At 44.1% G+C, this 21,140-nt stretch overlaps 1 protein-coding gene across 1 annotated transcript; it reads left to right on the top strand.

The window, feature by feature from the left end:
* The first annotated feature begins 1,249 nt into the window (after positions 1-1,249).
* On the top strand, positions 1,250-20,465 carry sim1a (SIM bHLH transcription factor 1a). Its single transcript, XM_042709099.1, has 12 exons — positions 1,250-1,490; positions 1,784-2,400; positions 7,706-7,782; positions 9,515-9,604; positions 9,746-9,854; positions 9,978-10,063; positions 10,576-10,775; positions 11,607-11,713; positions 12,138-12,285; positions 16,920-17,085; positions 17,718-18,132; positions 18,263-20,465. Exons 2-12 carry the CDS (start codon positions 2,226-2,228, stop codon positions 19,003-19,005), a joined length of 2,316 nt encoding a protein of 771 aa, XP_042565033.1. The 5' UTR covers positions 1,250-1,490; positions 1,784-2,225; the 3' UTR covers positions 19,006-20,465.
* Positions 20,466-21,140: the final 675 nt, after the last annotated feature.

Consider the following 21,140-nt stretch of genomic DNA (forward strand, 5'->3'; position numbering starts at 1 on the left):
AATATGCGTGTGTTGTACACACTGGCAGGCCGTGGCCATACAGCACTGGGCGGAATGCACAAAAATGGCCCCACAGTATGCTGGCTTCCACTCTGGTGATACGCGTGAAATTCCCAATGTTTTGCGCCTTTGTTCTTTCTGTAGTATTGTCCGTTCTGGGGTAGGCCTAATTTTAAACCGCTGCCTCTGTTGTCATTAGATTCTTTAAATGTGTACTGTTGTTTTCTTTTTTATCATTGTTATTGTAAAGCCATAGCATATTCTACAGAATTTCCTCATCGGCAGACGTCAACAGGGGTGAAAAATCCTACATCATACTTCTTTACTGTCCTTTGGGCTTTTCCCTATGGCTTAAAGGCCTATACTGTATAACTTAATATATGATGTCTACTCACAATTGACACATTTAATTACTGAATTTAAAAAAATGCAGTTAGCACTATGTAAATGCATAGGCAGGCCCTCTAGCCAATCCTCTATCAAGCCTGCACTATATTTCATTGAATGGCCATTTCGATCCCAATGTTAATTTTTGCATCTCAGAAAACATATGCTATGATATAGCAGAGTCGAGCAATACTGATACGGTTTAGATGATAATTTATCCATTAGTTTTACAAGAATTGTTACCGTGCGTTTATAATCTCTTTTATTGCCGACCCTCACCATTCACCAGAGGCCCTTAGATAGATATATTCGCCCTGACGTTTTAACATTTCGTTTATATTCCCTGAAAGCTTTGTGTGTTTTTTTTATTTATAGACACAAAGTCGTTCAAATGAAGTTGCGTTAAGGAGAAAGCGTGCGTATTTGTCCTCCTTGGTACATGAATACTAATAAAGCATAAGCCATCACACCGTCCAGATTGATTACTTCGAATTTAAATTGCTCTTCTTTTACAAAGAAATGTGACGAATTAATGTCGTTTTGACTAGCCAATAGAATCGTAGAACCTTGTGTTTGGTAAGTGAGTATATGTTTTAACAGTCTATATGTCTAATTTTACATATATGTTCTATGAAACGTCAAAAGGTGTGAATGTAATTTGTTCTGTGTAAGAGGTCAGAGGGTAGCATTTCTAACAAATCCCGGTTTCACTTCAAGCACCGATACGTTTATATTAAGAATGCCCAATAGGGAAATTGACTTAAGCGCTGTCTGCCCAATAAGAGGCAGGGTGATTGGGAGAGGAACAGGGGGTGGGGTGATCTTGGGTTGAAGCAGAGACCAAAGGAACGAGAGTTTGAAGCAGTGGATGTAAAGAAAGTAGCTCAGACACGCTTACATCTCCTTGAGCAGATCCATGGAAGCTATAGGCTATAGGAAACTGTATGTCATAACTTCCAGAGGATTATACAGACTATTCTGAGTGGACTGCAAAAGAAATATACTCCAAAATACTACATATGAAGCTGGATATTACTCGTCTGGACGCATAGCCGCGAATCGCTAGACAAGAAAGCAATGGAAGTTTTTGGCAGTAATTCAAGGTGAGGTGCAAGATAAACGTGTGTTTTGCCAGTTCTTTTAACGCATGCTTTGTTTTGTAGCAAAGTGTCGTGAATGTCCTGCGCTTGAATTCCAGATCGATCACGTTTACGCTTCTGTTAACCACTGTCGCGTCAAGCCAGATAATATTGTGTCTGTGTCAACAAAGTTCTCACGAGTTGGTGTGTATAGCTGTTTCTTACCAGGTTTTTATGTTCGCACTGCACTGCTCGTTATCTCCGTTCTATTATACCACGGATAATACATTGTCTTTGTTGCATTTGTTTTTCTACAGGGACATGTTATGGGAAGGGACAATGTGAAGCACTCGGCCGTCGCACAACCCCCAAGAAACGCTGGGCCCGGGCGGATATATCGCCAAGTAAATCTGGATTTACACATCTAGTCCCCCTCAGTTTAAGGATATGAAGTTCGCTGGTGCCGTGCTGCGCCTCTGAAGAATCGGCTGGCTGGATAGAGGTGTTGAGCTAGGCTTGCCCGACAACATTTGCGTTCTGTACTCGACGGGGAGCGACGCAGGTGAAGGTCCCAGCCAGTACATGCATTCTTCAAGGGTAACCTCCTGCACCTTACTTACGATTCCTCCCAAGGTGTCTAACATGAGCTAAAAGCTTACGCCGGCCTTTCGATCGACTTTTTTCTTCTTTGGAGTTGAGAAGTCGTCTTGCAAAACAGGAGAAATTGAGTCTCTTGGTAAAAATAAAGAGGCATAAACGATGAAAGAAAAATCTAAGAATGCCGCCCGGACACGACGGGAAAAGGAAAATAGTGAATTCTATGAGCTGGCTAAACTGTTGCCATTGCCTTCTGCTATCACGTCTCAGCTCGACAAAGCTTCCATCATACGACTCACAACAAGCTACTTGAAAATGAGAATTGTTTTCCCAGAAGGTATGTATGAAGAAGTTATTGCTTAACGACACACATACAGAGATTATGTATATCATTATTGTCCTAACACTGTCATTTAGATAGTCCTGTAGATAGTGTAAAATGTATAAACAACAGCCATCAATAGAGCTGTATCAAATGAAACTATTTAATAATAACAATAATAATAATATAACATTAGTAATACTAATAGTCTTAATCAAAATCAACAAACTGTTATTATTATTAATGTTGTTGTTACTATTGGTATTATTAATAATAATAATACTTATTATTATTATTATTATTATTATTATATGGTTGTTGCTGTTTTAACTATTATTATTTTGACAAAAAATATTGTTGTTTTTATTATTATTATTATTATTATTATATAAATATTTAACTTGATGGGCCTATTTCAAGCCAGGTCATTTCTTTCTGCAAGCGCATTTTACCTGTTTTTCTGTGCATTCTGTAGCTTACTTTTTCACAGGCATAGTACCCTACCGGACTGTTAAAAAGACGTTGTAATAATTCCCTGAAAAAATTGGGCTTGTACATCCATATTTCGCATATACATATTTATACATTTATAACGTGTTTGGCCACCATGGTGAGGGGGGTATTTAGTTATGACTCACTGCCACTCATATAGAGAGATATTTGCATATTTGTGATAAAGTATTGTATTATATATATTTATAATTTACTTATTGTTTACCATCATTTTATTTTTTCGTCTTTACATAAGTCTAAATATTTAAGGGATATACACAGCTGTGAGTGCCTATGGTTCCCCAAGGGCTCCATGCTTGCACGCATTGGATGTGTGGCCCAAAGTGGTTGTATGCGCCAACACGTGTGTATTTATGTATGTATATACATGTAGTCCCTTTCAGAGTCAGGCGACCGTGGTGCTCCTGAAAGACGATTAGTCGTCATTTACCACCTTCTCTCCCGGTCTCAACGGGCTCCTTTTCTGCGTGACTGCAGCCGAGCCTCGCCAATTAGCGCTGCCCGCGTGGCCTACCGTCTGATCTCCCCGAACATATGGAGGTTCTTGTTTGACTGAAGCGTCTTGATAGAAGCACATCTGATTTTCTTTCTTCCTTGTCCTCTTTAAACCAAAGCACTTAAGATGGACCGAACAAAGAAAACAGACAAAAAGGGATGGGAAGGGAAGGGAGCCTCTGAATGGAGAGAGAAGGGGGCAAAGAAAGCATGCGGGGTGAAACCAATCCGCTGGATCTAGTCGCGCGATTCGTCGTTATTGACACGTGATTGATCGCTATCGTTTGGATTTGTGATCTGTCCAGTGAAATCCCAAACAGTGTTAATGTGCAGGCTGAAAAGACACCAGGACAAGTTATATTTTTACACAAGAAAATCGGGACGATTCAAGCATGAATTGGCAATTAGCCAATGCCTTAGTTTAGTAGCTACTGTGATTTAAAGTAGACTACGATTTTTTTTATTTCATTTCAGTATGCATTTTACTGCCATTCAACACTCAAGTTGAAACCATGGTAAGTGATATGAACCACGTAGGTGTAATAAAAAACTGAGCGAAAAAAAATGAGAAAACATGGTGCAGTTTTTTGCAGGCCTACTATTAAACGTCATGCTTTTCTACAGTGTGGACATCTGGCGAAGTTAAGTTGTGTTTCGTTCATTTACCTGTTTGTTTACTATCATGCAGCCTCATATTTTTTCATGCGCCATATACTGCCTTTGAGCATATACTGCCATTCGCGCGTTTTCCTCAACTGCATAGACTTTCAGCTGTGAGCATATTGTTCTACCACATTTTCATTATCGTCTACTCCATTTCGTTAGGACGGTGAAGAACAAAACGCAATTAATGAGTTCTGAATGCATGCATATCGTGTGAAGTGGGTGTGATTGGCTTAACAGCTGAGAAGTTGAGCCATAGAAGCAAGAGATCTTGCAAAGTAGCAATGGGTCTCGAATATGTAGTTACCAGTGGACTCTTGCCATAGCACATTAACTGTTTATATACTATGTTATAAATAAGTGGAGAATGGAAAAGAACGAACGTGTTTCGGTGTTGAGCGAGGTCCAGTTGTGTGTGTGTTTGTCACTCGTAGCTGCGATGTGCACAGTGCAGGCCTGGGTGTGTTATGGTAGGATCCTCAGCGCAGCGGCTCTGTTGGCTGTCCAGATGACATCGTTTGTAAAGCGAGCCTTCAAGCTCTTGTTCGTTTTTCTTTCCACTGTAGGTTTTTTTTTTTTCTTTGCCTCTTCCAACAAAAGTACTGTTCCAGCAACAATTGTGTGCGTAAGAATTATCAAAATGGAGTTTTGCATATTGTAGGTGGATTATGAGAGAAGACTCGGTGACCTAGTACAGAAGGCACTATTGAACTGGTTTACAGTACACATACTTACCAATATGTATGGGAGGGGGGACGTAGGCCTACTGCAGAACAAGCAACCTAGGCCTTAAATAACTGAAATATCACTTATGTGGATCAGTGGAGTTGTAGTTATAACACTTTCTTGTATTTTTCCAAAGTTGCAAAAAAGAATCGATCGAAGTGACTGCTTTCATTTTATGCAACATAGCCTACACCCTTCTTTTATATTTACTCCACTAATTCAAGCACATGTGCCTTACTTTTATGTAGTTTTCATGTAAATGCCGTGAATGCCATTGGGGGCAGTTAACAGTGCCGGGGACCGTAACAGTGGCTAGTCTATTTTACTTGCTAGCTAGCTTGCTGATGCAACCAATTCTATATAGTGCGCGTTACAATTGTCCCCAGCCGACCCCTCCTAATATTTGATAAAATAATTGGAAAATAACACATTGTGTGCAGCTAATAATTATACCAGCACGCAGATAAGAAATAACTGATCACAACCACTTGTTTCTTGTGTTCCTTTCCAAATGCATCAATTGTGTAGTTAAAATCTTAAAACTTAAAAGTTACAACCTCACAGAACGACTGTCTATAACTTCTGACAGAGATTGAGACTGAAATGTAGCATGTTGATGCCATCACACAGATTGTCTAAAAGATTGTCTATCACCATGCTATGGAATTTGACTTTTGAGATGACAATTTTGGCAAAATTATTTCTTGACGTGACCTGCAAGTTAACCTTCTTGTTTAGCCAACGATTAAAAAGGCATGCTCAGTAATTGAACCGCACTTTAAATAGCTTCTAAATAAATTATGTCGCGTCTATAGTAATCATCCAATTAATCCCCGGTAATCAAATGTGCCCTTTTAGGACTTTTCGAAGGGAAGAGGAAGCCACATGTATATGTTTATTACCGTTCCACATGACAATATCATACGGGCAAATATAAGGGCGGACATTGCGCGCGTAAGCAGCATCTGGTAGAATAAACCTATGAATAACCGAAGGTACAGTCTCGCGGGTGGTGTTCAGGAGGGGGAACGGGTGAATGTCTCTGTATTGGTGGTGTAGAGCGTTCTATCAGCGGAGCATTTTACGAGCGACAGCATAGAGCCATGTGCTTTCTCCGTTAAATCATCTGCACTGTGTGAAGATCTGTCCGCACAAAGGGACGAGGGCTAAATCGAGCGTCTTTCCTCATTGCACCTCTCAGATCACAGGCGACCGGGCCTGATGCGAGGAAAATGTACTGGGTAATTGACAGTAAAATTTTATTAGAAAAATCATAGAAGGTGGTGATGTTTTACGGCCAGGTTTATAGGAGACATCCTATGTGGACATTCACCTCTGCCCCGTCAACCCTAGTATTTAAAGTCCACTTAAATTACTGACCATCAAAAAGAATGTGACGAGATGAGGAGGAAGACGTTTAGGTATTCTTCTCACTCAAGTTCACCTGGTAAATTTAGAGAACAGGTCACAGACCCGATTCTGTATTTTAAAATGTTCTTAAAACGTATTTCAAAATGGTTCATAAAGTCCTTAAGAGATCACCAGTGTCAAAGAGAATTGAGTGCTGTAACCAATGAGAAACACATGGGACGGTACATAGCATAACAGGTTCTATGCTCACTCACATGAATCTTGAGATTCTTTAGATCCTTTAAAAAAAAAAAAAAAACTGTAAAGTGAATTTTTTCTGTAATCATTTAACATGAGACTGGAATTAAAACAAGTTATTTACAGATTTTTTTTGGTAGACTTGGAACGCCTCCAAAAGTAACGTGCATTGTTAGGGATTTATGTGATATTCTTTCCTGTGTAAGCAATTGAAAGTCTTTATGTCGGAGCCGGTGACTCCTTTGTCCTTAGAAGCAACCTCTTAATGTCTGAAAGGGACTTTGCTCCATGCAGACCTCTTCAAGCCTCCCAAAGCATGTTTAGGTCTCATTCGTAATGTAAAGCGTCCTCGTGCACAACTCATTTTGTGTGATTATCTGAGCGCACTGATTTCGAGTCGCATTATTCCCCTGCGGTAGGTCAAGTGCAAAAACCTGGCGCTCAAGTCAAGCTCCCACACCGCTTATAAAACTAAACACACGGCCTTACCTGCCCGCGGCTTTAACTACATCTCGACTAGTAATTAACCAGTGAACCAACACAGCAAGGACTAAATCGGCGTCATTTCGTGCTACCGTTCACAGCCATGTAAAGCCAGTATGCACGTTTGGTCTACTGTAAAAATATATTTGTTTTGTTGTATTGGTTTAGAAATGTAACTACATTGCAAGAAACCCTTTCACCATCTCTGTCCTTCATTTTACCCGAGTTCCTTTTCTATGTCATTGCAGGAACAAAAATGATCGAGTAATGGTAGTAGCCCACTGTTATTTCTCAGCTGCAGTTGTGCATGTATCAGGGAGAAACAATGGGCACGCATGATATTTGAGTTGTGGTTAAGGAGTAATTTCATTGTTTCTGTTGTGTAAACGTGAAGTGCATATTTGGTTAATATTAAAATGGAATCGGGGGCTTTGCTGTGATCTTTGCTCGCTGCGTGTTTGTTTTCGAACGATTTGCATTTCAATTGGGATTGCGCAGGGGCTTACTGGGGACAGCAACTCCTGTTTGCCGTATCGAGTTTTGTTGGTTCCTTCGGGTGGGCTATATGCACAGGCGATTTACATTTCTCCAATCGTGTTTACAGTCAATTTAGTGTGAAAATATTTTTCCTGCACTAAGAAAACAGACTTGCGCCCAATGAATCAATATTCACTACAACCTGCATGATAACAATAGATGTATAATGCTAATAGTAATAATAATATTAATAATATGTCTAATAACACACGGGAAGACCTAATGGTGTTATGCCCACTATTTTTGTATTATTTTAAGGGATAGCAGCATTCAGCATGATTTCTGTTCCCCACAGGCCTCGGGGAATCATGGGGTCACGTCCGCAGCTCTCTGGATAATGTTGGGCGCGAGCTGGGATCGCATCTACTTCAGGTAGGCCCGATGCCATTTTTTCAAACATATTTTGAGATTTGGTGATGGAAAATTCATGTGATTTATTTATTTGACTATGTGTGCGCGTGTTTGACTATGTGTGTGTGTTAAAAATCCGGGTGCTACCATGTTGAAAATCATATAGGCCTAATAGTCTAATTATATGTGTGTTTACAGTTATACATATAGTCTACAAATAGGACATGACATGACACTATTTCCCCTATGTTATACTTTGGATTTATTCCATCAGCATTTCCATCATACAGTAGGCTACAATGTAGGTTGTTTAATGTTTTGTTGTTCTGGTAATAATTAACAGAATTCTTTAACCGTGATTTTATAGTTATCGATGTTGTAGGGCTATTTAGCGTGCGTCTTTTGAATAAGTTCGGAAGCCCCTGCTGGTACGACACATTCTTGGCCGAAACACCGATTGACGATTGTTCTTGAGAGCGTAGCTACGTTGCAAATCTCCAATTATGTCGTTCATACCACCATAGAGCCAACAACGCTGTTAGTGACGTAATGCACCATGTAAAGAGTGAAAACTAGTCCTACACATTTATTAAAGCAACTGATGGGGCAGCCTTATACTTAATAATTGCTGAGAGTGAAGAACTAACTCATAATGAGTGTAAGAGGAGTTTTATTTTGTTTCCCAATATTTTATTAATTACAATCGGTCAGGGCCCATCAGCTACCTGCACACGCGCAGTTGCTCCGTGGTAAGAAGATCCAGTAACAGGTTATGGTCCATTTCTTTATCTCAAAGTGAACTATTAAAACCCCGGTGGCCCCTTTCGGTGCATCTGTCAATGTTATTTCTCACAGATACGCTGTTTTTTAATTGTTTACAATTATGTTAATGTTTCACTCAAGATCTATGGTTATTCATTAAAAAATTATGATAAGTGAAATTCTCAATTGATAGATATACGGATAGGTAGAGAGATGGTCAATCTCAAAGCAAATATCTAGGAGTGACGCTTTTAACGACTGGTTGCGAGCAATAGTTCCAACCTCTCAACTTTGCCACCATGTTTGCGATTGATCGTTGGAACTACGCTCTCGAGAAACACCATATCGTTGAACCACGGTTGTACCGAGATTGCAACTGTGATTAGACACCGAAACATCGAGAAGCGCACCCCTGGTAGACTAATTCAGTAGACCTATTTTACGGGCAATTCATCATCCCATGTGTGTGTTTCTCGTGCCCACCGGATTTCAGTGGCCCCCTATAATCACAGTTTGTGTCTATCTTTCGTTCTCCATTCATCCATAAACGAATATTGCCAACTGTATGTGCATTTAGTATATAATTGAGTTTTTAGCAATTATGTTTCATTTATTTTGGAGGAAAATAGGCCTACACACAGTTAATTTAGTGTTCAGCCCAGTGTCTTGTTCATCTGTTGTTTGCATGCTGTGGACTTTGATGTATTTCTATGAGAGAAATGATTTGCAAGAGTCTATCCTAAAGAAAACTTAAAAAAAAATGCATTATGTTCTAGGACCGTTCTAATTTAGTTTTATATCTTCATATTTAAGGCATTCAAATGTTTTATATGTTCATATCTTTTGCTATGTTTGTATTGGAAATGTTTGAATCAGCCTATAAACCTGTCGACACATCAGAGACTTGAAGATGAAAGTCTAGACTTCTAGAGAAATATCGGTTTCCTATCCATTAGAGCCCTTCTTTAACCTGTCGACTTTTCCCCCCCAGACGTTGGATGGGTTCATTTTTGTGGTGGCCCCTGACGGGAAGATTATGTACATTTCCGAGACCGCATCGGTCCATCTCGGCCTGTCACAGGTAAAGTGCGCAGGTCATAGTGATGCTGTGCTGAACATGTTTCTTATTAAATCAAAATTATTGTCTCTGTTCGCCAGGTTTCTGTAGGCTAGTGCACAGTATGGTGTTCATGGCGGGGATGACAAATATTCATTTTAACAGGTAGAGCTGACGGGTAATAGCATTTATGAGTATATACACCCCGCGGACCATGACGAAATGACCGCAGTGCTGACGGCCCACCAGCCGTACCATTCGCACTTTGTTCAAGGTAGGACCCTGAATGTATGACTCCACATGGTTTAGCTGACTTTATTTTCTTCAAGTGGGTAAGGGTAGGCTACACCTGTCTAATACATCTGTCTATTTTATTCTCTCTCTCATTTTATCTAAGAATACGAGATCGAACGCTCTTTCTTTCTGAGAATGAAGTGCGTACTGGCAAAGCGGAATGCAGGGCTGACCTGTGGCGGGTACAAGGTATTTCATCATGTTTCTTACGTTGTTTAGACTACATAAGTCTTGTTCGATGGAATTATTATTTTTAATTTGGATTTTTTTCTTTCCCTAAGGTTCTTAAATGGTCTTTTTCTCTGACCTAATTACCATGTAGGCCTATTTAAGAAACAATACATTTTAGACAGTTCTGAAATGTCTGTTCATAAAATATGAATTACTGTACAAATGTCTCTGGAATAGCCTATATTTAGAATATATGTGATAAAATATATGTGTTGTTAATTTGAGTGTTAACTAGCATTATAACCTCACATGCCCTTAAACAGTTGCTCTTGGCTAAGGCCTAGGGCAGCCCTGAAAATAAGACACTATTTCTTCTTTTTTTTTGTTTGTTAGTGTGTGTGTGTGTGTGTGTGTGTGTGTGTGTGTGTGTGTGTGTGTGTGTGTGTGTGTGTGTGTGTATGGGTACGCATGTGTACGTTTCTGGGTGTGTTTGTTCATTATTGTACACAACTGTCTCGCCCCCCCCACAGGTGATCCACTGCAGCGGCTACCTGAAGATCAGGCAGTACAGCTTAGACATGTCTCCGTTCGACGGCTGCTACCAGAACGTGGGGCTGGTGGCGGTGGGCCACTCTCTGCCGCCCAGCGCCGTCACGGAGATCAAACTCCACAGCAACATGTTCATGTTCAGGGCCAGCCTCGACATGAAGCTCATCTTCCTGGACTCCAGGTACAAACATTTACATTTATTCATATAGCAGCCTTTTTTTATCCAGAGCGACTTCCAGCACGGTTCAGATACCCATCTCCGTGAGCGTGCGTGTGCTGTTCTCTGTATCGGTATGGAGCCGTGGGATCTGGTATTTTGTTAGCACTTCAATCAAACTGTTGCTCTACCGCTTGAGCCATAGGAACACCCTCACAAGACTGCTGAGAAAAACTCTTAACAGAGACAGACAGCTCGAGCTTCACTCACACAAATTAGCTTCTGATTTCATTTCAGAAGGGACAGGTCCTCAGTGCTTACAACAACCCATGGGCTCCTTGTTTTTTGTAGACGCTGAAAAAGTGAGAGAGAGAGGGAGGGAGAGCAGGGCGGAGAGAAGGGATGTTTATTTATTTATCTTCCTCTCTGTTCCGCTTTGACACAGTATCATTAAGTGCATGGCAAATGTGTAAACCCGGTGAAACTAGGGTGTCACTGTTTAGCATCTGACATGTCAATAATTCATCAGGAGAAGAATGCGATGGGCACACAGGGCAAACACGGGTGATTTATGAGCTGGTTATGACATACTGTAGAAAAGTGTGAAAATGGAATTGGCTTGTTTTCAGGTGTGTGTGTGATTCATATGCTGTCAAATACATTTTCCGCCTTTGTGTTTATGTAGGCTTAAACGACATATGCTCAGTCATTGGTGATGCGCACATGTAAATCTATTTGTCTTTGTTAATGTTTGTTATTTGTGTGTGTGTGTGTGTGTGTGTGTGTGTGTGTGTGTGTGTGTGTGTGTGTGTGTGTGTGTGTGTGTGTGTGTGTATATATTTCTGTGTGTCTCAGGGTGGCAGAGTTGACAGGCTACGAGCCTCAGGACCTCATAGAGAAGACGTTATACCACCACGTCCACACCTGTGACACCTTCCACCTGCGCTGTGCCCACCACTTATGTGAGTTACGTTTGTTTGTCCCCCTTCACTGGACACTTCACCTCAAAACACCTCAGGCACAGCTGCAGCTTCCGGAGCAGAATCACTCAGTCCAAGAACACCAAATGACATTAAGCCTTAGTGAAATTAAAATAAGAAAGTGCAAAATGCAAATGCACTGAGCCTCTGTGTGACGTTGTTCATAGCTGGGGAGCTCACTCATGCTGAAAAAGGCAAAGATTCCAGTGTGATTATGAGACCTTGTGCTTTTTGTACCCCTCAATTGTCAGTGTTTTCAATGGAACTATTATAATTAGTTGTGGGGGGATGCGACACTTTGCTCAACTTCATTCTCCTCCTCGGTCTCGGTCTTCACCTCGGCCTCTGCGTCTTGTCCGTGTTTGGCGCTGACCGACCGCGTGTTCATCTCTCCCCCCCCCTGCAGTGCTGGTGAAAGGTCAGGTGACCACGAAGTACTACCGCTTCCTGGCCAAGCAGGGCGGCTGGGTGTGGGTGCAGAGCTACGCCACCATTGTGCACAACAGCCGCTCCTCGCGACCCCACTGCATCGTCAGCGTCAACTATGTGCTCACGTAAGTACCGCCCACAACTCGCTCTGATTCGCTGTGCTTCTCGGCCAAACACCAGAACCCTCACTATCGCTCGCAACACACATTACTCGACCCCTGCGTCATGAGCTTGCCATGACCGTGTCATAAACGTGTCACGGAAGAAGTCATACTCTGTCATAGCTCATCATGGCAGTTCATGGTCAATAATATTACAATGTCATGCTACAATTATTGTCAATTGTCATAATATTACACGCTGTCTCAGACTATGTTATGAGTATTGCCATGATATGTATCGAGGAGGAAATACGATACTTTTATATGGTTAGAATTAAGCTGCCATGGAAATACAGAAACGGAGAGGTTTAGGACGAGGACACGATAGTCTCACAAAAGAAGCCCCCCTCCTCTCCCTCTCTCCCTCTCTCTGTCTCTCTCTCTTTCTGTCTTTTTTTTCTCTCTCTCTTTCGTGTCAACTCGGCTTCATCCAAGTCTGGGGGGACTCCAGGGGACTCTCTTCAGTAAGGCTTGCCTCTAACCTGTGGTGCTTGTGGAGTCTTGTACCTTGGTTGAATAGCTCGATCTAGAGTCACACTATTTGAGGGAGCAGCGTGCACATCCGCTACATCTGTGTTCGTCTCGTTGTGTCTTAGCCGATTGGCTGCTCTGGGACCAGAGCCTGAGGAGGAGCTCCCTGGCGTGTTTGTCGTCTCCTCTCCAGGCAACAGAGATAATGAGCACCGGTGTAGAGGGCTCCGCCGAGCCACTAAATAAAGCAATTACAGAGAGGTTAATTAGAAAAATGTCAAGTATTTTGTCATGTCTCATGGTGGGATTCAGACAAAGACTCCTTTGTTAAGGACCAGCCTCAACACACACAGTCACAAAGATTTTTGAAATGACATATTATTGTTTTTTTCGTTGAGATGGTAACTAATAGAATTTCAAAGAGGTGTTTGAGATGTATTTGGTATTTCTACTGTCTCTTGATAGTGGATTGGTTGTAATGCGTTCGGACAGGGTGCGGAGACAGAGCTGCTGGGTGATTGTATTTAGAATGCTTGTTGCACTCTTATTTTGAAGAGGTTCATTTACTCAGTGGGATTTGGTGTTTGGTATTTGGGAGACTGCATCTGAATTGTAGGCAACTGAATAGTAGGTAAATAAATAAACTTGAGTCCATGGTCGTGTGTGTGTGTGTGTGTGTGTGTGTGTGTGTGTGTGTGTGTGTGTGTGTGTGTGTGTGTGTGTGTGTGTGTGTGTGTGTGTGCACGTTTCCACAAACCTTGACGTTTTATTTCTTTATTATCCTAAAAGTATATCAACCTTACAACCAACACAAATGAGTACATATAAGGTCTGCACACAGTACATTTAGATTGATCACACAAATAAGTACCTGAGTATGTCTATGTCAGGTGGTTATGACTCCTGTGTATGTCTATGGCAGCTGGTTATGACTCCTGTGTGTGTCTGGTGGTTATGACTCCTGTGTGAGTCTGTGTCAGCTGGTTATTACACCTGTGTATGTCTGTGTCGGGTGGTTATGACTCCTGTGTGAGTCTGTGCCTGGGGCAATACATGGTTGCATGTGTGTGTTCATTTGGTTAATTTACAGGTGAACTTACATAATATGGGTGTCTGTGTGTGTGTGTGGGGGGGGGGAGTGAGTGTGTGTGTGAGGAAAGTCATTGCTGCATGGCTGTGTTTGTTTTGTGTCTGCTGCTACCTGGCTGAATGAGTTCTATCAGAATAGGAGTGGCCAGCCTGGGAGCCTAGTCTCTTTCATGTTTCCTTACCAAATGGCAGATATAGAATCACTACACACACACACACACACACACACACACACACACACACACACACACACACACACACACACACACACACACACTCCCACACACATTAGCATGTAGACACAAATACTCTCTGTAACGTGTTTTAATGTGGTATCCAGAGGTGTGTGGGGAGTTAAGCCTTGAGCAGTGCACCCGTGGGCGGCTGGGCAGGTTCTGTACACTAGTGTCTGGCAGGGGATGTGTGCAGGTTCTTACAGTAGTGTCTGGCAGGGGATGTGTGCAGGTTCTTACAGTAGTGTCTGGCAGCAGATGTGTGCAGGTTCTGTGCACTAGTGTCTGGCAGGGGATGTGTGTTGGCTCAATTAGCATGCAGCCCGGAGCTGCAGTTAGAGATGTAAATTAATTGAGGCCATAAAATCCCCCATTAACGAGAAGAGCTCCAGCTTGTGTTCGCACTGAAATGAGGCCATGATAATAACAGACGTCATGCAGATTTACCTCTTCCATTCTCTGTCTCTCTCTCTCTCCCTCTCCCTTTCCCTCCCTCTCACCCCGTGACTCTCTCTCTCTCCTCCTCCCTCCCTCTCACCCTGTGACTCTCTCTCTCTCTTTCTTCTTCTCTCCCTCTCGCTCTCTTTCTCTCATACACACACTCTTTTCCCTTTCATACCTCCATAGCCCTATAGCCATAAACCTCCCTCTCTCTCTCTCTCTCTCTCTCTCTCTCTCTCTCTCTCTCTCTCTCTCTCTCCCTCTCTCACTTTATCTGCGTTTCTGGAGCCGTGCCCATAAAAGCATGTGTTTATGGGGCTTTAATTAATAGGCTGTGTAGTTGATGAGTGTTTATGGGCTGGCTGTGGTGTGGGGGCCAACTCCTCATTCAGACCAAAAGCAGCCAGACCGGCACAATTCGCCCAGGCTGCCCTGCCTTGAACCTAGTAGACAGACACCACTGCAATGTTCAGACATTACATTTCTAAAGTAGCCTAACCGTTAAAAAACATTGGTATCACACATACACAAATTAATTGATTAATAATTATTGTTGCCAAAGATAAGCTTTGGTAACGTATCCCCCAAAGTATAGCCTATGTACTTAATTCGGTTACTTGATTTTCTATATCATATACAGACCTAGGAAGCGAGTCCTAAACAACTGCAAACACTTATTAGATCTCTGGTCCTCGTTATTGCAGTCACTAAACGGAACAAATGTTTTGTGGGAACTAAAGTTCACATAGGCTTCTCTTAGCTGACGCACATCTAATTTCAAATCGGTTGCCGGCGAACCGCCACATAGATCATGACCATAGAGTAGCCCAGACTCACCACCGAGAGACACCTGGCTCACATAGAACATGAACGACTTACATGAATGAGTCGCTTTGACGCTCTTGAAACTTTTGGTATTATGTCTCCACAGTAAGGCCATACACAGGCCATACACAGACACCCTTAATATTGTGTGTGTGTATGTGTGTGTCTCTCAGATGGCTCACCTCCCTGTGTGTGGAGGAGGTGACTGTCCTGTGGTGTCCTGCCTTTGGGATCACCTGTTTTAACCTGCAGCAGCTCCAGGTCTAGGGTAGCCCCTAGGGTCCCTGCCCACACAGAGGAGGATCCTCCCCAGAGTTAGAGAGCGTCGCTAGGAGGCAGGGAGTGTTGCTCAGGGTCTGACGGCCTCTGTGCGCAGGTAGCCTGTCATGGCGAGGTGAGGTGAGGAGACCTGCCCCGGGTTTGACCCTGTGGACTATCTGTGTTTACCCGTTGCGGTGAAAGTCAATCTGTGCTAAGCAGAGAAAAGAAGTGACCGGGTCTGCCTTCTTCTTATCACCTAGCCCTTATCACACATAGAGTGTGCGGACCGTCACAGCAGTAAGGCTACTATAGGAGTTTTTATGTGTGTGTGTGTGTGTATTTGCGTGTATTTGTGTGTGTGTGTGTGTGTGTGTGTGTGTGAAAGAGGTCAAATCAATGCATCAGTAGTCGGAACCTCTTTATTTGCACCTACAGAAGAATGCCTGTAGTTGACTTGTGAACTTATTTTCACTTCTACAAATTTACATACTTTTTGAGTTGATGTGTGTTTTGTGTGTGTGTGTGTGTGTGTGGTGGGGGGGGGGGTTGGGGGGGGGGTGTTGGGACAGTGTTGATAAGCTAACTGTGTGCACAGGTGTGTTTAAGGGAATATACTGAGCTTCGCACAAGTAGGGCTTCTGGTTATCTCTCTTTCTGTCCTTCCTGGTCTTCATTCCTTTTGTCTTTCTCCTCTTGTATCCATCCATCCATCCATCCATCTATCCATCCATCCATCCATCTATCCCAAAGCTGATTCATGGTAGGAACCAAAATCCATAGAGCACTTCAGCCAGAAATCAATTCCCATTTCCCAGTTATGTCTCATGTAGGATTTTTCTTGTGGGCTTGATTTAGGAGTGACACAGCCCTTAATCTCACTGTATATTTGAACGCTCTGCTTCCCAATCGGTGTGTGTTTGTCGAAGCCTCACACCAATCCTCCCGGAGAGGCGCAGCACCTCCCCACACAGCGCCTCCCCGCTCCTCTCCCCTTCCTCTCCCCGCTCCTCTCCCGGTCCCGACGCACGCTCCCCATCTAGTGAGCAACTGGGCCCTAATTACCTAACAGATGTCTAAGTACATTCGCTGCAAGAGAGAGAGGGGGAGAGGGAGAGGAGAGAATCTGTTTAGAAAAACAAAATGTGTGCAGCAGAAGCACACCAGAGACGTACTCAGATAAACATCTATATGCCTAACTCTGTTTGCATGTGTGTGTTTAATGCATGTGAGTTCTGTTGTGGGGGATGTTCATATAAGTGTGTGTGTGTGTTTCTACAGGGATAATGAGTATAAGGGACTGCAGCTGTCATTAGACCAGGTGACAACGACCAAACCGACTTTCCCCTACAACAGCACACCCAACCCAGTGACTGACAACCGTAGACCCAACAAGACTAGGGCCGCTCGTACCAAAGGCAAGACACGGCTGTCTCCATACCCACAGGTGAGTGTGTGCGCTCTGTGTGGTTTTTGTGTGTGTGTGTGGTGTGTGTGTGAGTGTGTGTGTGTGTGTGTGTGTGTGTGTGTGTGTGGTGTTCGTCACTGCACAGTCATCGGCAGAGAATGGTTAGACGGCTGCCAACCATTCTTTTGGAGGCAGCTGGAGGTTGAAAGGCGTGAAACAAGAACAAACATGGAACTGTTTTAGGAGAGATTTTCTCAATTGCAACGTCTCCTTCAGTGGAACAAAGTGGGGAGCTGTGAAACATTCTGGAAGACGGACAAGTGTGAAACATTTGGGGAAATGGATGAGGCGTTTTATTCTGTGGGCTTTTCCAACCGTCCACAGGTGTCTGACTGGCCTGTGTCTGTTCTGCCATCTGCATCCCCTCCTCTGCAACTCCCTTTACTTCTCTTACCAAGCTGGGGCTGTTATATCTTCCAAGCTCTGTTATTACTAAATGGAAAGTCGAAGCAACTGTGTGTTAGAACAACAAAAAAAACAAGAGACTATACAGTATGTAGAAATTCTCTGAATATTAGTCATGTGTCCATCACTCCATGCTGTTATTTTTTGCTTAATTAATGTTTTCTTTGTATGATGTTTTGTGTGTGTGTGTGTGTGTGTGTGTCCAGTATCCTGGCTTCCACACTGAGCGTTCCGAGTCGGACCAGGACAGCCCGTGGGGGGGCAGCCCTCACACAGACTCCACCTCCCCCCAGCTCCTGGAGCAGAGCGAGGGCCTGGAGGCCTCCTGCGCCTACCGCCAGTTCCCCAACGACACCGCCACCCGCCCCCTCTGCTATGGCTTGCCCATCGTCGAGGATCACCTAGGCGATGGCCACGGGCACGCCCATGCCAACGTGGGCTCGTGCGAGAGGGGAGGGCGCTGTGAGGCGGGCCGGTACTTCCTGGGTAACCCCCAGACGGGCAGGGAGGCGTGGTGGGGGGCGGCCAGGTCCGTGCTCCCTATGCCCAAGGTCTCGCCTGAGAACGGGGACGGCTGCGACGGCATCATGCCCCACATCGCCTCAATACACAGCCTGCACGGTGAGTCACTGGCCGCGCTTATGCAGTAAACAGTGTGTGGGTGGGTGGGTGGGTGTGTGTGTGTGTGTGTGTGTGTGTGTGTGTGTGTGTGTGTGTCTCGGCTAACTCTCCCTTCTCCTCCCCCATGCAGCTCGCAGTCAGTGGGAAGAAGACAGCGTGGTCAGCTCGCCCGACGGCGGCTCGGCCAGCGACTCTGGCGACCGTTACCGCGGCGACCACCACTTCCGGACGAGCCCCACGGAGCCGAGCAAGATGGAGACGCTGATCCGCGCCACGCAGCAGATGATCAAGGAGGAAGAGAGCCGTCTGCAGTTACGCAAGGGGCCCCCGTCTGCCGATGCCCCCACCCTGGGCCACGCCAACGGCCTCGCCAAGCCCCACGGCCCCTGCTTCGCCTCCGACCTCTCCTCCCAGGGGGCGCTGCTCTGCCGCGGGCCCGGCCAGCAGGCCGCGAGCCCCGTGCCCAGCCCCGTTCCCCTCTCCCGGCTGGGCAGCCCCGGCCCCGAGTGCCTGGCCAAGCCCAAAGACTACATGCAGACTGAGCTGTCCCCCCAGCACCAGGCCACGACCCACCTGCACCACCACCCCCATCAGCACCCGCACCACCCAGCGTCCCAGCTGCCCTACCCGAGCTCGTGTGCCGCCTCCCCGACGCCGGCGCTGTATCCCTCGCACCCGCGGCCGTACCTGGACAAGCACGCGGCGTACTCGCTGACGGGCTACGCGCTGGAGCAGCTGTACGACGCCGACGCGCTCAGGGGGTACTGCGGGGGCACCTCGCCCTACGAGGTGGCGTCGCACCTGCGCATGCAGGGCGCCGAGCAGACGCCCGGACACAAGGGCACGTCCGTCATCATCACCAACGGGAGCTGACGCCCTGCCTGAAGGGGGATGGGGGGCTCGAGGTGTTGGGGGGAGGGGAGAAACCAATCACGGATGATAAACAGGACAAGAAAAAAAACAAGAACCCTGGGGTTGCACTCTTAACTCTGTGCACACATACACACACACACATACACACACACACAAACACACACAGCAGCCTGTCCCACCTGTTTGTATTTATCGTTGTTTTCTTCTGTTGATCTTTTTGGAAACATAGCCCAATGAATTGTGGGCAACTCTAGCAACCAAGTCGGTCAGCAAACAACTCTGTCATAGTTTTGTTTTGTTTCTTTCTATGTGATTGTTTGAATACATGAGATAGAATTCATGTGAAATGCACTTTTTCTTTGCAGTGACATGTGTATCATTTTATCTCCTGAACTTTGTTTCCTTCTATCACTACAACAATCTCACTCTGTGTTCAGCTCAAATGACATTGTATCATTCTTAAAGCGCCACTTGACTCCTCCACTACTGATGTGTAGCCAGGTAACAGTCCTGACTGACAGATCTACTCCACACCTGTAGACTGTGCTGTAGACTCAACCACAACAAACGGAGCACCCAGCACACATCAGCCGCTTTAAAAAAATATGCAGTTCTTACAGTCATGTCTGGCGGCCCATCATCCCCATAGTGCTGCAAGCATCATGCAGAGGCCTACTGAGCCAGTGTGCTGTGAGAGACACGGACTAAAGGCAGGGCCATGGGGTACGAAGAGGTTACATCACACCCACAGGCAGCCAGAGGGGGAGAATGGACACTTGTTTATGATGGTAGAGATGGGGGTCTGGTTAAAGGTTGAGTGTGATGTATGGATGAATGGATGGGTGTGTGCTGCTTTCTGGAATGCTGAGGAAGCTCCTGCTCAGGGGGAGAGGCTGACCACTGTCGTGTGTGTGTGTGTGCGTGTGCGTGTGCGTGTGCGTGTGCGTGTGCGTGTGCGTGTGTGTGTGTGTGTGTGTGTGTGTGTGTTAGAGGGTTGGGGATGTGTGTGATATTGTTGTCCAGATAGCTGCTGAAGGTGGAGCTTGAACCCACACCACGTCCAAGCCAGACCTGCTTACACTCTTCCCTCTAGTAGGCTATTTATACAATGATTAGGATGATTTTTCTTCTTTGACTTAGTTTTTTGAAAGCAGAATTTCTTTTTTTTTTCTTTCAAATTTATTTATGGTGTAAATATGATGAGTTAACAAAACAAAAAAGGTGAAAAAAATTGAAAGTGGAAAAATGTATTTATTATGTGAATGATACAAATGTTTTCTTTCCGTTTTAAATATAGCCTAGTTCCAATTAAAGTTTCCGTGTGTTTTTGACTACAACAACCATTGTCGGTAATAAACACAATGATTTAATTTATATAATCATTTATTTTGTTTTGTTATAATCATTTATTTAGCAAAACTGCTAAATGGTCACCCTTTATTTTCACCAGCTCACGAAAAAATAACGGCACAGAAGAACAGATGCTGCTCTAATGCTCTATCTGAAAAAGAGTACCCTCGTTGATATAAGATACATCAGGTGTTTTGGTACGTAGGACAGACCAGCCCAACCAACGCCTAGTAGCGCGGAGATGTAACTTACAGAATGTTGCAGAATTACCTATTTTAAATGATCATAATTAACCTGTACGTTATTCACTTAACGTGGAAAAATATCCTATCCCGAAATACGATTTTAAGTGCTTCTGAAATCTATTTTAAAATTGGAGAAATAAATCAAAAATGTATTAAGCCTATTTTGTGGAATTTAAGAAAACGACGACGTTTGTTTTTTTCAACGGAATTATCAAACATGATTAAGTCTACTGCCAATCTGCTGAGTTGGTCTGATGTTAGCATTCAGAATATAAATGTATTTGTTATAGGCCTAACAATTTGTTACGAAAGGACCTGACACCTTCCACTATGCCATTCCAGACAGTATTTTCACGAGGGGGCGTTTAGGCATGAATTCACATCAGACACAGGAATACATCCAATTAAATCAATGTCATTGTCTTCACATAGTCCGCCCATTCCAATAAACTGTGATAAAGTCAGCTGCAGGACCAATTACGGATACTGCAGAGATGAGATGTTTTAACACATACCTCACAAGCCATGATTATTTTCATT

The sequence above is a fragment of the Clupea harengus genome, chromosome 11 (assembly GCF_900700415.2).
Source record: "Clupea harengus chromosome 11, Ch_v2.0.2, whole genome shotgun sequence".
In the NCBI taxonomy this organism is placed as follows: Eukaryota; Metazoa; Chordata; class Actinopteri; order Clupeiformes; family Clupeidae; genus Clupea; species Clupea harengus.

What these genes read in the sequence shown, in the direction of transcription:
- sim1a (XM_042709099.1), top strand. Translation starts at nt 2,226, where the DNA reads ATGAAAGAAAAATCTAAGAATGCCGCCCGGACACGACGGGAAAAGGAA. An exon ending in TGGGATCGCATCTACTTCAG is followed by an intron (nt 7,783 to 9,514) that starts GTAGGCCCGATG and finishes TTTCCCCCCCAG; the next exon opens with ACGTTGGATGGGTTCATTTT. An exon ending in GCGCTGTGCCCACCACTTAT is followed by an intron (nt 11,714 to 12,137) that starts GTGAGTTACGTT and finishes CCCCCCCTGCAG; the next exon opens with TGCTGGTGAAAGGTCAGGTG.